This window comes from Pempheris klunzingeri, chromosome 17 (genome assembly GCF_042242105.1).
Source record: "Pempheris klunzingeri isolate RE-2024b chromosome 17, fPemKlu1.hap1, whole genome shotgun sequence".
Taxonomy (NCBI): domain Eukaryota; kingdom Metazoa; phylum Chordata; class Actinopteri; order Acropomatiformes; family Pempheridae; genus Pempheris; species Pempheris klunzingeri.
In genome coordinates this window covers 12,544,742-12,562,086 of record NC_092028.1, presented here as the reverse complement: position 1 = coordinate 12,562,086, position 17,345 = coordinate 12,544,742, and the positions used below count along the sequence as shown (strand labels likewise).

Here is a 17,345-nt window from a genome sequence, read left to right as displayed (position 1 = left end):
ATTCAAGCTATCAAATTTCCCCTGAAATCTCTGACCATTTGGCTGGAAGTGCCCCTTTGCTGCCATATCAAATTGGGGACTACCTCTCCAGCTGCAGGTACTTTTCACTGCTCTCTGTTTCAGTGGGTAAAGTCAAGTTCCTGGCACCTTCGATGTTTTAGTATTGATTTTAAGAGACAGCCATTTAACCAGAAGACCAAACGTATGGTTTACACTACAAGCCACCATGTGTGCATCAACAGCTGTCTGACCATGACTCAAACACCAAGAAAGATAAAAACCTAAGTGTACTCAAGGACATGAATCCAACTAGATTCACATGTATAACATTCCTCACATTACAGTTTAAAGAAGGTCAGGATTAAGCAGCCAGAGAGCGTAAATGTTACAAAGCAATAGGACCACGAGTGAGACTGTGTGATAGAATGAGGAGTTCATCAGGTGGGGTGTTGTACGTCACTTTTGTTAGTTTACATTCAGAGCCAGTGACGGTGAGTGATATTTAAACTAAAACCGCTGATGTCAAATTAGGTCACCATTAGTTTCACATCTCATGTTTACTTTGCAGTAGGTTTTGTGGTGAACTGAAGTGAGGTTGCTGAAATGTGGGCTTCGTCCTCCTAGACATGTGGGAGAAAAGTGTCTCCTGTCCTTTTCAAGTGTGTGTAGCTGTCTGTCTGATTGGTGTGCCTCTATCTGTATATACTGGAGTACTGGACATTAGTGCAGACACAAAATTAACATCCGGTCATAAAATAAAGTCAAATACAGCCCACACTTAAGTAAGAACAATTTCTAACTAACTCTTCTATAGGAAAAAAATCAGTCAGTGTTTCAGAGAATAAGTTTGTTTTCTTTCCCCAAATTGTCACATTGGCCATTTATATTTTTCACTCAGGCTTTTCTAAAGAAGGTGAATCACTGTATTCACTTACAACATAAAACAGAAGTAGGCTGTTAAAGCCAGTGTCCTCATTTTGTGTGGTTTTACATTAGTAATCAAATGTTCCAGTGAAATAACCATCACTAACTGTGTGTGTGTTTGTATCCACTGTAACATTTTAGCTTTCTTTTTATTAACTAATGCAGTATTTCTATACTAAACAGTATGAATCTTATTGATTTAGGCGTTCTCCTGACTTTTAATTTTGTGCTACCACGAGGTTCAAATTTCTGGCGTCGAGTGAAATGTCTGAACAACAACTGGGTGCATTGTCATGAAATTTGTACCCGACATTCATGTTCCCCTCAGGATGAACTGTAGTAACTGGTGTAACCTGCGACTGTTCCTCTAGTGCTACTGCCTGTCAAAATGTGTCCAATACTTCGGTTTACAACCAAATACTCACAAAAATGAATGACATTCCATGCCAATTAGCAAATGTTAGCTTGTTAATATACTAAACCAAGATGAAAGACATGGTTAACATTATACCTTAACTTTGTTGTTTTGAGCATGGTAGCATGCTTTGCATTAGCATTTAGCTTTAAGCTCCACTGTGCCTCAGGTTAGGGTTAGCATAGAGTTACAGAGCGGCTAACAAAGGTTAGGCAAAGCACCTCTGTGGCCCACTATAAGCATAAATTAACATTGCTTACATAACTAACTAGAATGATTTTGATCATAAACAAAAACAATCCTATCCTATTGACTCTTAGTCTTGTTAACTTGTGCAAACAGCACATCTGAGGCACTTATTCACTCATACTTCAACCTGTATTACACAGCAGTACATCCACCGTCATGTCTATAATCTTTTTCAGATAATAGTGACCTCATCGCCTGTATGGTGGTCAGTAAAGATGGCGGCCAGGCCCAGAGGTTCCTCGCTGTAGATGTGTACCAGATGAGTCTCGTCGAACCAGAAACCAAACGCCTCGGTTGGGGCGTAGTCAAGTTTGCTGGCCTTCTGCAAGTAAGAGAAAAGTGGTGGAAATGTTTCGTGTGCTCTTTTCATTTTCTGACTTCTTCTTCTTCCCTCTACCTTTCTACCGCACACAAGTGCTCTGTTTGTTTTTCATTTCCTTTGTCTGTTTTTATCGCCTCGTTAATCAGTATAGGTTATGGTTTCCTTTTTTATTTTTACGTCCTTTTCCTTATCCTCCTGTTTCTCTTCACCATGAGAGCGCATACAATTACATACTTTACTTTCAACCCTGGGTGCTTTGAGTATGCGCGTGCTTAGTCATGCTGTGTGCAGGTTACATGCAGGTATTTAGTCCATGGCCTCAGAAAATGAACTTGAGAATGCATGTGTGCGTCCCAACACTCTCTCTCAACACTTGAAGGACACAGCTGCTTCTGTCCTTTTTTCCTCGAATAATCTTTTAAATCTATTTTTTACATTTGTTCTTTTTTTTTGTCTCTTTACTTGTCTGTCTTTGTCCCACTGTTTTCTTCTCATTTTCCTTCGCTCTTTCATTCCCACTTTGTCTATTTTCCTATTTCTCTAACATGCATTTCCATCTCTCTTTTCAATCTCCCCCCCCCCCTACTCCCTCCCTCAACAGGACATGCAAGTGTCTGGCGTTGAGGACGACAGTAGAGCACTGAACATCGTCATCCACAAGCCCAGCTCCAACCCCCACGCCAAGCCCCTGCCCATCCTGCAGGCCAACTTCATCTTCGCTGACCACATCCGCTGCATCATCGCCAAGCAGAGGCTGGCCAAGGGTCGCATCCAGGCCCGACGCATGAAGATGCAGAGGATTGCGGGTGAGTAAGCGGAGCCTTTCACTTTCCACGGGCCAGAGTGGCTGCCTTTTCTCTAACAGAAGCTAAGAGTGTTTCAGAAGCTGCTTTTGATATAGCACAGTCGTCTTTACAGGGAATCACATGAGATGTTACACGGAAAGCAATCACTTAGAAACAGACGTACACCTCACCAAAACTATACCAATGAAAAGATGATGCTGTCATCAATATTTCACAACCACAGTTTAACATCTCGCAGTGCTTCCAGTTAGAAAGGTTCTATCATCCTCAACAAAATGATTAAGCCTTCTTAGATTAAGAAATAAATACAAACGGCAAATAGATATATAGCTCATGTCATTCTAATTAATCAAACACGTAACAATAACAAAAAAATACTTTCTCCTTTTTGTTTTGCACTTTGTCTGGTCAAAATGTGAGTTATCACACTTTTCAACCACGAACAATGTTGGTGATCTGTCAGTACTCCCATCTTTTTGAGGTGCTTGAAATAAAGCACACGCTAAAAACAAAGCTTAGATACCTAAATTATTTTGTTAGTATGTATGTTTATTTCATCCACTGGCCAACATGGCGGGTCTTTCTCCAAGAATGCGTCTGTACTGTAAATATTAACGGATTTACCCATCAGTCAGTTGTACTTCCCCCCTCCCTGTGATTTTTTTTTTTAGAATTGCATACTAAAGCAATGACACGATATGTGAATTCTTGCCAATGCAGCAGATTCAAGGAAGATGTGGACACTTCCAAAATAGCCCAGAAACTGTCTCAGGTTCTCTTATTGAATTACCAGTCACACATACGAAAACTGTTTCTTAGTTACATTCAATTCAATCATAGTAATAGCAAATATGGAGAACACCATTTTCCCCAGCTGACTGTATTCACTTTCTGTGATACTAAAGCAGACATGTTTCTCTGTAATTTCACATGAAGTCCCCGAACTGTAACGGCGCTCCTTTTTTTTATTCCCTTACACTCTGTGCTTCCTCTGTCTGCAGCCCTGTTGGACCTCCCAGTGCAGCCCAGTGCGACAGAGGTGTTGGGTTTCGGTCAGACGGCCAACGCTTCACCCAGCGCTCTGCCTTTCCGATTCTACGAGCAGTCGAGACGGGCGCCCAACGACCCCACAGCAAATAGATCAGTCTTCGCCTCCGTCGATAAAGTACCAGGTGACTTACAGATGGCTTGGGTCCACCTTACACATACTAGTGTAGCGTGTGCACTACTTCAGAGATGCCTTTATATCTGGTCATACCTAGACCCGATCAGAATGGTCATACAAACATCATAAAACAATGACAGTGAAAGCACAGAACAGAACATCAGGTAACTGTTATTTGATTATGACCTTTCCTCATGAGCGACAGAGAACTGACATTCAAACCAAATGGTGGTAGTATCATAGCTTTAAAAGTTCAAGTTTTAAAAGTTTAATTGTATGTCAATCTTGTTTCTATCGGGAGATTGGGGGCTTTGTGGTGATCTACACTTCTTGCAAACACTGCTGAAAACTCCCCTGACCTCAATTTCATTTTTTAACTTTGTGCATTTCCTTCTATGAATGATTCAATTCATTCTAGTCTCGCTTTGGGTTCACTGTTCTTGTCTATCCTGTTCCTGCTCAATGCTTTTCACAGGTTCATAATATCCACTGCAGATCCTGAAAAGGACTCTTTGTTTGTCTCAGCAAAGAAACCTGCTCATGTGGAAATTACTATAAAATGCGAAGGCCCTGAAATCTAAGATTCATCGCTGTGAAATTGATAGCAAGCTTCTATTTGAGTCAACATTACTGAAGTATATTTATAGATACTTTAAAGGTCAACAAAAGTCAACATGTTTACACCCAAAGGCAGTGTTTCGGAGTGAATTTTCATGTATTCTGTTCTGGGTAAATTGCAGTAATATTTTACAGTGGTTTAAATCTCTTTTCAGTTGGTCTCTCTCTCAAAATAAAACAAATTTAAGAACCCACATAAACAAATGTGCAAATGCAAAATACCGCAAAATGCTAAAAGAACTGAAGGGCGACATTCATCATCTGAAATAAGGATGTTAGGGCAAGATACTCAGGTGAAATAGCTTTCCAGAAAAGGTAACACGTCTGTGCGTGTGTGTCTATGTCCATGTGCGCCATCTCCAGGTTTTGCAGTGGCTCACTGTGTGTCGCAACACAGTCCCTCGCCCCTCTCCTCCCCCTCGCCTCCCTCCAGTGGGAGTGGGAGCACAGGAAGATGTGACTCTGTTACTGCGAGCACTATATCAGCTCAGAGCCCCACAGGTAGCTCACACACAGCGCATCCACCTTCCACAAACACACACATGAAGAATGCACACGTGTACGGACAATATGATACACAGATTCTGGACTATAATGTAAATCAATCATTTCAGGAAAGTCACCCCACTTGCAAAAAGACAAAAATAATGTGATGTTTATTTATGGATCTGTGGTGTGGTTCACACTATACAACTGGTACATGTAGCTTTGGATGTAACTATGGTACACTGACATACACATATGCAGCACAGGGACACACAGGGAACATACATGTCCAGGGTTTGGTGTGTTTTTGTGAATGTAAATCACATTCTTTCCTTCAGAGAACCTGTTCAGCTGTATACAGAGGTGGATTGTACCTCAGTGGATTCCCGCTGTAGGTGTTTTAGGGCGTTTTGTTTGGAGCAGTCAGTTTCCCCTTAACTCAAGTGCACTGACGACCGGCGCAGGTAAAAGCTGCACCGAGTCGAGTGAGATTTCTGGAGGGTTGAATGTTGCATATAAGCAGTCCACATCGCTGCCAGATAAAACATAGCCATGAGTGAAGTGTTTTATCTGTTCAGACTCTGTTCTTTGCTACAGTGTGTGCACAGTGAGTGTTTCATGCACTGCCTGAATGGCTTCACAGCTGCAGCCAATGTTTGTGTATGGAAAGGAGCACATTAAAAAGGAGCTTTTAAAAAGAATTTTTTTTTAAAAATGTAAACAAACTGTTTTCAAATCTTTGCTGAAGTAAAATGGTCTGGATTATTTTATTTACTCTTTTCAGTTTCCATCTTGTCAGCCCACCTCCAGAGTTACAGACCCTACAGATCGTACAGCTGTTTGTTCTCATTTTGTAGATTCGACATTACTTACTGTAAACCACTTTTGTTTCATCTTCCATACTGCACCATTACACACTTATAACGTAAGTATGCTCACGTAGTAGTTTCCTATGTAGTACACAGTTTACTTTGTAGTTCTGCTCACTCAGATTTGCCTGTTACTGTTAAACCAGTAGTACAGCTGCTGTTGCTGCTGGTGCTTACATCACCGTCTTGGGCAGTGTGTCCAACCTGTACCTTTTTTTTTTTTTTTTCCCCTGCTTAGAAGCTTTTCTGCGATAATAATAGACTGGAAACCATCCCAGTCTAATAAGAAGGCATCTGCTTAGTCTTTACCGCATGAACAATGAAAACAAAAAGAGGTACTCTGTGAGCACACTGCGCTTTGTCTGCCCAAATGCATGTGTGTGTGATCTCATGTGCCTGTGTTCATGTGCAAATCCCGAAGGTTTTAGGGTTCCCACTGGTTATGGGTTTAATCATGAATTGTTCTCGCTAAAGGATTTTTTTCTGAAATTAAATTCTCTGCTGAATTTAGGGAATATTGCAGAATTTCTCTAGCTTAAGATGTTACAGAATTTACTCTCTAACTTGTTTCGCACCTGGTTGATGGTACATGCAGTCTGTTTTCTCGCAGTACATATAACTGGAAGCCACACTTTTTACCCCCTTTAGATCATCTGTACAGAAAATTAACAAAAACAAAGCAGGACAACAATGTTTTTGAAAAGTTTATTAGAGAAAAACCACAGAATTTCACTGTCAGTATCCTTAAAAATGTGTGTTCCTCCGAGCTCACCTGCCTCACTCCCTTCCTCTGCTCTCCTCTAGATGACGGTACGTTTTTGGAGCACACCCCGCCCTCTTCCTCCGGCGGAGAAGGGGAAGGAGGAGGCGGAGAAGTAATGCTAGTCTCCTCTACTCCCTCAGCCCCAGCCCTGGCCCCGAGCCTCACGCCAGCATCCCAGCCCACCATCTCCCTCCTCACCGACAACAACGCCGACACCCTCAGCGTGGAGTCGCTCACCCTGCTGCCCCCCGCCGACTCACCGCACCTGCACCCGTGCGCCGGCCACGCTCCTGCGACGCACTCACTCCAGAGACCAGAAGCCTCCATCGCAGAGGAGGAGGTGGAGGTGGAGGATGAGGAAGAGACAGCGGGGGGTGGGAAAGAGGATGGAAGGGCACTGGAAGGGCTGCAAGAGGAAGAGGGGTCGCCGATGGATGAGACGGAGACGGATGCGACGGTAAAAGAGGAAACCACGACGACGGAGTTGGCCACACCCACTGACGAGGAGCCAGAGGAGCCAGAGGGAGGCGAGCCAGAAGATGATGACGCTCCTCTGGAGGTGAACAGAGACCAACTGTCTGCTGCAGAGCTGCAAGAAGGAGACGACTCGACAGCAGAAGAGGCAGAGAGAAACTCTGAAACCCCAGACTCACCCGAGCTGGATTAAGCGACACACACACGTTCACGCTCATGCACTTAAACTCGCGTCTCACACACTCACACACACAGGACAATGAAGTGTGATAGTTAGACTCTCCAGCTTGGCTGCAGTATATTTTCATGGTGCGACCTGTAGGCAGTGTGTGATGTGAATAGTTTAAGGGGCTTTTGGAGGCATCTCGACTTTCTTTGTTTTTGCACATGAAGAAAGACTCTTTTTACTCACAGAACAGAGGACGACACCGACACCGACACCGACTGAACTCAAGGAGGGCTGAAAGCACATTCGGGTTTCCGTGCACTTGAGCGTGCCCGTCGTGTTTTTAGCAAGCGCGTGTCAAGGCGCGCAACCAGCAACGTTTTTTACTCATACTGATCGATTGTTCGTCAGCTCAGACACACACTCGCGCGCGCTACATACTGCTGCTGTGAACTGTTCATCCACTCTGAGCTTTTAAGAGACCCGTTCTATTTTTGTGTCTTACGTTCACATAACACTTCACCACTAATCTTTTGTTTTGGTGGTCACTTCTATGCTAACACACAGCTGCTCTTGCCTTGGTTGTGTATAGGCTCGAATGGTCGTGTGTGTGTGTGTGTGTGTGTGTTCGTTCTCCATTTTGTTTAGTTGTCATCGTTCCACATGTAAAGTAATGGCCAGTTAATTTCACATTTACTAACCGGTGTCTATTAAAGAAAATGTATTGAATAATCTGCAGCATCTCAAGCAAGGAGGAAGCAGATCTCACTCTGTAAACATTCATTTGATGTTAATGTGACGTCGGTCACAAATAATCTTGTTTTTGTTTTGTCGTGCCCTGATAGGAAACATTTGGATTAGTTCATCTTGGGATGAAAGATGAGGTGTGAGTGAAAGCAGCTTTTTGATTGTTATCACAGCCGGCACGCAGTTTAAACAGATTTCCATCTTTGGGCTGACAGTATAGGACGGGTTGCTTGAGTGCTGTGTGACCAAGCATTTAAATTTTTTTTTTTTTTTTTCAGATATGCAACAGTTATCAACAAACTTTGACCTCACTGGATTGGCTTTTCTTTAAACTCCCACTCCAGATCATTAACTTCCTTTTTCCAATCCACACCGCAGTTCATAGCCTACAGGGATACGGTAACATGTGTTTATTCACATGATTCACTAATTCGCATCTTGACTGACAGGAATAAATGATGCAAAAGATCTGAATGGAGCCGAAAGGCTGCTGAATAAGTGGTGGAGTAGTTATGCATAATGGATGGAAGTTCGCTACAGAGTCCTACTAAATAATTTGCTGAGTATCTTTGTCCATGCAGGCTTTCATTCACCCTCTACATAAAGCATTTCATTCATTCATTCATTCATTCATTCATTTCATGAATCAAAAGTTTTGATCAAAAGTAGATCAAAAGTTAACGTGCTTGATTAAATGAAACTCTGACAGCCTCACAGGGCGATGCAGTACAGTAGATCTCAGCGATGCCGTGATGAGACGTGTCACTTGAAATAACACCCGGGTCTTCAGGACTGCACATCGCCAACAACGCTGGGTTGAATGTATCTGCTGGTTGAACCTCAGGCGCTAACCCGAGCTCAGTTTTTACTCTTCATGTGTCTGGGAATGGGTTCAAGTAGAAACATGCTCTCAACACCACATGCTGAGAGCATTGCTGAAAACACTTAATCCCATTGGGGAAAAAAACAAAAAAACTGTGTGTGAGTGTTTGGATTGGATCGTCATCCCAAAGTGGGCACACAGCTGTGCTTTAAACCTGGAAAAAGTGCTAAAAAAAAAATCCAAGTAACAAAAGCACTCTTGTAAACCAACATTACAATTTTCTTCAGATACCCCCCCCCCCCCCCCCCCCTCCCCCCACACCACCACCACCTCATCCTCCTGCTGTAATCAGCTGACTAAAGCTTTACTACTGCAATAATCCTAAGAGCTAATCAATGAGGGGAGAGATGAATGTAACAGACAGCTTGTCTCTCCAAACAGCGGTGTTATTTGAACGATTTGAACACGATCGGTGTATTCTAACCTTAATTCATGACTTAATTTGTAACTCCGAGGAACAAAGCACAGTTATGGATTCTTTAGAACATGCTTTCTCCCTTGCTCTCTTCGCCCCTTTTCATCCTAATTAACTGTTTCTCCCTCTTTTCTCTTCCATCTCTCTCTCTCTCTCTCTAGCTCACCCTCTTCTTTTCTGTGCCATTATCTTACAGCTAAAGTCTTAACGCTCGATCATTCTTATTTTTTAACTGTACAGCCATCAACGATTTGTAAAAGGAGAAATTCAGAGCAATACTCTTTTTCTTTTTTTTTTTTTTTGAGTCAGTCTCAGTGTTTCCACCTTTCTAATGTAAATAGCAGAAGAATGATAGTGATGATCACTGACGTGCTGAAGAGGCTTGGCAAGATTTGTAGAGCAGCTGGTGATGGTTTGAAGGCGCGTGCCGCCACGTTTGAACATGGCGGCCTGTCGCCTGTAGCCATTATTAACCTCTATCCAAACATGCCATGACAAGCTTCCATTATTAAGTCTCCGATTGTAGTGTGTGTGTGTGTGTGTATGTAATATGTTTGTATGCTCTGTAAATGCTTTTGGCTTTTAAAACTGTAATTATTGTTAATGAACTGAAACAGAGGAATAAATAAAGAACTGCAATAAATTATTCTACATAACAGTGAGGCCACTGCACGAGTCTTGTCATTGTTTTTCTTCTCTCACTAGAGGATTGTGGTCATTCTCTTGCTCATGATTTTTTTTTTATTTTCTTTCCCCTTCACAGAAACACACAGGTAGTATCGGCAGAGGAGGTTCTCCTCAGCATTTGAGCAAGAAAACCACAGGAAATATTTGAAAAGAAATGTCACCCTCAGGAGTTCTATTTCTATTGTTCACATGTATTTTTATAAAAGTTTAAAATGGGTATGAAATACTTACATTTCTATATAATCACTCTCATTTTTATGGTCTAAAAAGTTGGTGAGAAAAACAGTAAAATTCGTGTGTGTGTGTGTGAGAGATGGTCGGAAGGTTAAGACCATGACGTTTCCTTTACACTTTCTACCTTTGCCTTGTGCTCCTGCGGCTGCTGTATGAGCCTTCAGTCATCTTGTGGTCTCTAAGTGTTGCTTTTATCGCGGTTCCTCTCTTCAGGGAAGTCTGGTTGTGTGTGCGTAAACATGTGAATGGCTTCCTGGTACTGCAACCATACTAAAATGCTCTGGCGTGTATGTGTGTGTGTGTGTGTGTGTGTGCGTGTGTGTGTGTGTTTTGTGTACTACACCACAGTCACAGTATCAAATTGAATAGAGATTTGACTGTGCAGTTGTGCTGTTTAAAGTCTGGCTGTTCGTCTGTGTCATTAACACGGAAGAAGACTCAAAAACTAGGTGACACTTCACATATGCTAGTTTTAAATATTAGGTTTTGACCACTGATTGATAACAATCCGTGGATTTGTTTGAGGTGCGTAATAGCACAGTGGAATTTAGGGGCACTATTGAATGTGAGAACATAGCAAACATTTCTATTCACTAAAACATACAGCATCATTAGAACACATTTATGGGCCTCTGTACCAAAGTTAATACCAACCAGCAGCAAATTAGCTTCTCATTTAGCTCTCAGCAAGAAAGCTAATAAGAGTAAGTAATGTCCTTGTAAACAAACAGTTGTTTGCTTTCAGTTTTTTGCACCAAAACATCCTTAATATTTTTATTTAAACAGATTTTTTCATGTCTTACAGCCATGTTCACATTGGCAAGATGTCTTCCTCTCTACCTTTTGCTGGTACATTGCTAAACAGTGACATGACCTCCACAAGATTTCTCATATTTTCTGGTGGAGAGTAAAATAATGAGATTTATACCACTCTGATATATCTGCGCAATTTAGGGCTGCCATCCATGAGGGCTTCAGTCAAGCTGGTAGTGAACTTTGGCACAAGGACAGAAAACAGCTCATCTAGTTTCCACCAAGTTTCCTGTTAATAATCAATGAATGATTCTTTAAATTCTCGAAAAATCCCACTAACAAGAATTGGCATGGGAGGAAATCCCATGGAAGAACCCAGATGAAACTCAAACTGGTGACGGTCTTCCAGGAACTGCTTTTCCACTTTACTTCTTAATGGGAATTGGAAAGGAACACAAGCAGCCAGTGAAACTGTCAGATAGGCTAATAGTCAGCTAACAGCCTTCACCATGGGGGAGTAATCGGCCTCCTACACTGAATCTTTTTCATTTGAACCCTCTGGGTAAACGTAAAACAAGATCACAATGCTGCGCTTACTCATCCGAAATGTCGAGATAATTTTTCAAAAGAGCATCTCCCTGTAATTCTTTGTCCTCTGCCTTTTTTGCGCGCATCTTTCTCTTGACGTGTCTGTGCGCGTGTTTAAAGGGCAGAAATCTCCGAGCGGAGGGTTCCACAGAAATCAGCTGACAAGCATACGATCACAGAACACCTCACTTCACCTTTCACTTTTGAAAACAGACGGGAATATCCTGAAAAATGAGAAGTTATGAATGAAACTGCTACATTGCCATCCCCCAGCCCCACAAGAACACACACACACACACACACACACACACACACACTTATATATATAGTATGACCTCAATTTCTTGGTAAAGTTTAAAAAAGTGAGGATTGATAAGTATACACACCTATTGAAAAGCAGATATTACAATCATATATATATCTCTGACTCATCTTCCACTGTGGTGCGGGTGTGTGTGTGTGTGTGTGTGTGTGTGTGTGTTCCGCCAATGCTCAACCTCTTCCTCAAGCTGAGATAATTATATCCTCAAACTACTCCGGCTCAGGTCAGTATGAGTCAACAATGTGTGTGTGTGTGTGTGTGTGTGTGTGGCTACAATTGTCTAGACCCAAGAGAATTTCAAAAAGAAAAAGAAAAAAAAAAATCCCCATAAAGATCACAAAGTCTTATGGTAAGGTTTGGTTAGCGTTGGGAGTTCTGGTTAGGTATGAGGAAGTGATGGGAGGTTAGCTAAGGTTAAAACCTCAAGCTAGACTTGAAAAGTTCTCTACGTTACGAAAAAGGTGACTTACGCTTTCATAAATGTCATGAAACTGCAACATGTAACCAAAAGATTCAGCTTCCTGAACATAATTCTAGTCGCAGTCACTCACATTCTGTGAAACAGGCATATTTCTATGTATTGACTTGACCATTTTTCCTTTTACTACAACCTTGGGTGTCATTTTAACTGAATTAACACCTATAGTATAGTGAATTGTTTGACAGTTTGGCAAATACGCATTCGCTTTCTTAGGGAGAGCAAGACGAGAGTATTGTCTCATGACTGTACCGTAACAGTAAATATAAGGCCAAAGCTTAGCTTGGGACAAAGACTAAAAAGAGGAGGAAACACCTAGCAATACACCTTTAAAGCTCACTAATCAGTACTTTTATCTTGTTAGTTTAACCTGTAAAACAGTAAAACAGAAGTTACTGCGGCCACACAAGAAATAACATTTGTCAATCTATGATCTCTAATGTTCTATTTTTTTTGTAGGGATTAAATGGGTTTGTCATCTAATGAACTAGAGGTGGTGATTTGGACCGAGTCAGGCTAACTGTTTCCCTCTGTTTCCAGTCTTTATGCTAAGCTAAGCTAACAGGCTGCTCGTTCCATGGCATCTTATTATTAACCATGATTCACAAGAGAAGGGAATCAGTCCTCTCAGCGGCAAAGCTGACGTTTAAGGTGTCACCCTTAAGCTGTTATTCCATGGAAGGTACTTCCATTTCTTCCTGGGTGTGTCTTAAAAACACAGTGAATGAAATATTTGCAGCAGCTATGCGCATATGGAAAGACACATGTCAGCAGACTCGGGATCTTGGCGGGGCAACCTGCATTATTGAAAATATGCCGAGAAGCCTCATCATTCTTGTTTGACAGTCTGATGATATGTTCTTAGGCTGCGTGCTCCACATTTAAGATGCAACAAACAACGACTGTTACGTTGATTGATGCAGTAGTTGAGCTCTTAATCTGCGGTATTCAAGTTTCATGTGAGTGCGACAGCTCTGTGTAAGTGTGTAAAATGTGCATGAAGTTCCTGTTCACATGCTGTCCCAACCCTTTGGCAAGGCTGCATTTCAATGGGATACTAAACCAGTTTTCAGAGAAGCTCTCGGCTGGGTTTTGGTGCAATGTGACAGTGATTGATTAAATTATCTGTAGTGTGAACCGTATGTTTGTCAGACACACACTCTCCTGTGAGTCACACACTCCAACCAGGTACGCCCACTTGGCTCAGCGTTGTCACACCCTTTAGCGAATATGTGAAGTATGAACAATGGCTGTCCTTTGTTTAAAAAGAAAAATCAGAGTTTAAATTCCGTTTTCATGTGCTGCCTCACATTTACACCTTTCTATGCAAAATAAAGTCTTTTGACCTCTTGTATGATTTTTGTTCACAAGTTCGTCAGTCTTTTCATGTATTTTGAACTACTTTTATCCCATTCTTATTTATATCCTTACTTATATACATATTTTAAAGACCCCCTACATACGAAACACTTCTCATAAATCTAAAATGAAATGTGAACTGTAACTGTAAGCGTGACCTTGATCTAACATGTCTCTGTCAAACCACTAACCCAAAAAATTTCCCACTTCCTCCTGAGGAAATTTTAACCTGCACCGAGTACTCATTAGGTTAAAAGCATTGCACGCACACACACACAGACACAATCACACGCTTCATTATGTGTCACCTCTGCCCCTGTTTCTGGTAAGTGTGTGTGTGTCTAAGCGTAATAGTCCATTTACTACCAAAGTAACTCCACCCACCCGGCACTTTGCCCTACAGAGATGAATCACTGTGGTGATGATACTGTACGACGTACTACCTTCTCACACTTCCTGTCTGTCTCTCCGTCTGTCTAACTGTGACATAGCGTGGGGGGCACAAAGTGTGTGATTGTCCCTGCCTCTCTCTCCACCCCTGCAAACTCGTACCACTCCGCACATGGTGGCATGATTTGGGGAACAGATATACCACAGTCAGAAAGCAAATCCAGCAGGGTTAGTTTAAATAGATTTTATTTCAAATATAATAGTGGTGAAAAAATTAAAATATATATAAAATATTCACATATCTGATTTGGCAAAGTGAAATGTATTATCTGCCTGGCAGAGATTGTTGAGCGAGAGGTGAGGTGCCTCTACATACAGTACAACTTTATACCAGTTAACACTCCAGTACCATCTGACATCTACGATATGTTCTCTAGTTGTGCTCATGCACTCAGATATTAAAGAAGATATCATGTGGTATTTGAGCCATCAGTGCTGGCAAACATTAATGTGTGATGTAAACATTCAACAACATTAGAGTATTCAAAACTGCTACAAAAATAAGTTCTTCTAGTGCCGGGGCCTGAGGAGTGACCCTCCAACGTGGCTCCATGTTTCAACTCCGTCGATGCTCCTAATGTCCTTCCATAATCCACTTTTAAAGATTTTTGGGCATCTGGCGGCCACAGACCGGCGACATCGGACCCAACGGTTTCCAATAGCACAGCTGACATCGCCAGTTTTATTGTTTCTGTAAAAGCCCCATTGTGTCTGTAGTTTTCTCTTAATGCAGCATTTTCCAACTTCCGATGCTTTCTCGAGGCCAAAAGGTTCTCTGTCTGTGTGCTGTTTGGAGCAGAGTCTCTAGAGGTAATGTATGTTGAAAGATCATGCATGGATCCTGCCCATTTGGAGACTTGACTTTGATGATAATGTCTTTTATGAAATATTTCACAGCTTTTCAGCTCACAACAGTCTGCTTCTCTGACCTGCAACCACGGCGATACAGTCTTGACATCCAACACGAGATGGACAGGCTTTACCAAACTCTCCTGTTTACAGGAGCTACTTGGTAAAAAACGCCATTTTGAGATCAAGAATGATACCATCAGCACTTTGCATGGCAAGCTGGTCATAGTTTGTAAGGGAATTCCAACAGGAAGTCTTGGACCACATGCGTGAGTGGCAGCTCTGAAACCCGCCTTTCTCCACCACACAGCTCCATGATGCGCTTCCTGCACAGTTCCTGCAGCGTTGGTGCACATTTCCTGTACGGGATGCTCAGGCTCTTCTTGGGAGAATTGATGTAATGCTCCAAGAGGGCAAAGAGTGTTGGGAAGGAGTGCTCGTTGCCCGCCAGTGAGAACTTTTGCCGCTTGTAGTCGATGCGCACGCTGACCGGTCCGCTCTTGATGCGGTAGGAAAGCGTGAAGAGGACGTCTTTCTGCCGGCTGTCGCGGATGAGGAAGCTGCCCAGAGGCGCGTCCCGCAACATGCGATGGGCTTCCTCAACTCCCAGAGGGCCCCAGTAGAAGCCGCTGTGCTCGAGCTTGGACGCTGTGTCTGTGATGATCCGGTAGTCCTCCTTGCAGGAGAAGGTGCGGAAGTGGGTCAGTTGATCGGATGCCAATTTCAGTTTGGGACCGGGAAGCTGCTCCGACTCCGTGCAGCTTGGTCTGAGCTCCTGCCTGGCCGGCAATGATGACAGTGAGGACGATGAGGACAATGATGAAGATGATGATGATGATGATGATGATGATGAAGATGATGACGACGATGACGACGATGAGCTTGACAGATGGGTCTTGTCAGGGCCTGTGCTGTCGGCTACCATCCTACAGGGGAGACAGGCCCCAGACCCTCTCCCATCTCTACCCACCACACTGACATCCTGAGAGAGACGAGAAAAGAAACAAAGTTATCATCTGAACTGCAAACACTCATTTATCACTGCAAGAGAGAACGACATGAGCGGCCTGGTTGAAGTTGCAGTGAATCGGATCATTCGCGATAACACACAGCTTTAAAATCAGGTTTTAGGCAATGGCCATAAAAGGCAGTAGAAGAAGAAAGGCTGTGTGTGCGTGTGTGTGTCTAGTTTCCACTGATGGATGCTGTAGTTGGAATCTGCCGCTTGGCTAGAATCCAGTCAGCGCTGTTGTCAGTCACAGACAGATTACAGCATACCAACACAAAGTTTATTGTGCTCGTAGCGGTGCTCTGTCTTCACCGCTTCTGTCTTAACGACTGAAACATCAGGTTGAAGTCAAACTTTCAAAAACTAGAAACAAAATAGTTATGCGTTGCAGTGGAGGCTGGACTAAACCTGGATGAGGTGATGACATCTGTGACCACACATCACTACGGTTTACACAAGATGTTGCTCCAAACCACTCATCACATATCAACAGGCCTTTAGTCTGGTATAATAGGGGGAAAAAAAGTTGCTTTAAATTCCAGGAAAAGGTAATGATTACCAGGAGGTGACGTGTAGAAGGGGATTTTTTTGGGGAGTTTCAATGCCAGACAATAGCAATCAAGCCGTGGAGATGGATGCGAATTTAAGCGAAATCACATCTCTGATTGTTTTTTTAAAAATCAAAAAAACAGTTTCCGCAATCAGCTGGAAACAAACATGAAGCTCCAACCATTTTCTTGCACAAAAAAAAAAAAAAAAGGGTCACTTATTAACAGTTCAGCATTATCCCTCCATTATTATTACTGCAGAGGGACCCAAAACAAACAAACCCAGCCATGAATGATGCAAAGCAGCATTTTTTTTTTGTGTTCCTCCAAAAATCACCAAACAGTGGAGCATAACTCCAGAAGTCTTACCGTTTTGTTTTAGCAACAGGTAATCCCCACGAAATGCTGCGATGGGATCGGAGAGTCTCCAGCGGGTGATCCGTCCGTTACGCAGCGCAGGGAGGAGAGGAGGGGAAGGGGTGCATTGGACAGAGAACTTTGACGACCCGATGGCTGTGATTTCCACTCAGATCGCGTTCTCTCTCTCTCTCTTTCTTTCTCTCTCTGTGTGTGTGCAGCCTGGTAAACACTCCACTTTATACAACCCCTCTTGCGGCCCCGCCCGCTCGATCCTTCTTCTTAGTGCTCGGATTCGCTTTAGCGGCAGTCAGACAATTTCTGCTAAACAGAACCGAAAGTGAAACCGTCTCAGAGCCACTCATCGGCTCTTTCTGTTCATTTGAACTGCGCTATTATTTGGAGAATT

At 42.7% G+C, this 17,345-nt stretch overlaps 2 protein-coding genes across 5 annotated transcripts in view; one reads left to right on the top strand and one right to left on the bottom strand.

Moving 5' to 3' along the window:
- Positions 1-9,958, top strand: part of clec16a (C-type lectin domain containing 16A) — a 36,752-nt gene extending 26,794 nt beyond the window's left edge. For 2 of the 4 annotated variants that reach the window (XM_070847270.1, XM_070847269.1), the window contains exons 19-23: positions 1,765-1,916; positions 2,512-2,716; positions 3,718-3,888; positions 4,863-5,000; positions 6,659-9,958. In XM_070847270.1, coding sequence (XP_070703371.1) covers positions 1,765-1,916; positions 2,512-2,716; positions 3,718-3,888; positions 4,863-5,000; positions 6,659-7,284 — 1,292 coding nt within the window. In that variant the 3' untranslated portion in view covers positions 7,285-9,958. The remainder of the gene's footprint in view (positions 1-1,764; positions 1,917-2,511; positions 2,717-3,717; positions 3,889-4,862; positions 5,001-6,658) is intronic. The other 2 variants (XM_070847273.1, XM_070847272.1) reach the window with 2 other exon arrangements.
- A 5,137-nt stretch (positions 9,959-15,095) lies between these two features.
- On the bottom strand, positions 15,096-17,125 carry socs1a (suppressor of cytokine signaling 1a). The gene is made up of 2 exons (XM_070847847.1): positions 16,949-17,125; positions 15,096-16,004 (listed from the first exon to the last, which is right to left on the bottom strand). The coding sequence occupies exon 2, from the start codon at positions 15,945-15,947 to the stop codon at positions 15,246-15,248; it is 702 nt and encodes a 233-aa protein (XP_070703948.1). The 5' UTR covers positions 15,948-16,004; positions 16,949-17,125; the 3' UTR covers positions 15,096-15,245.
- Between the last annotated feature and the right edge of the window lie 220 nt (positions 17,126-17,345).

Bases quoted from the DNA above. Each gene is read 5' to 3' on its own strand.
- socs1a (XM_070847847.1), bottom strand. From the start codon at position 15,947: ATGGTAGCCGACAGCACAGGCCCTGACAAGACCCATCTGTCAAGCTCA.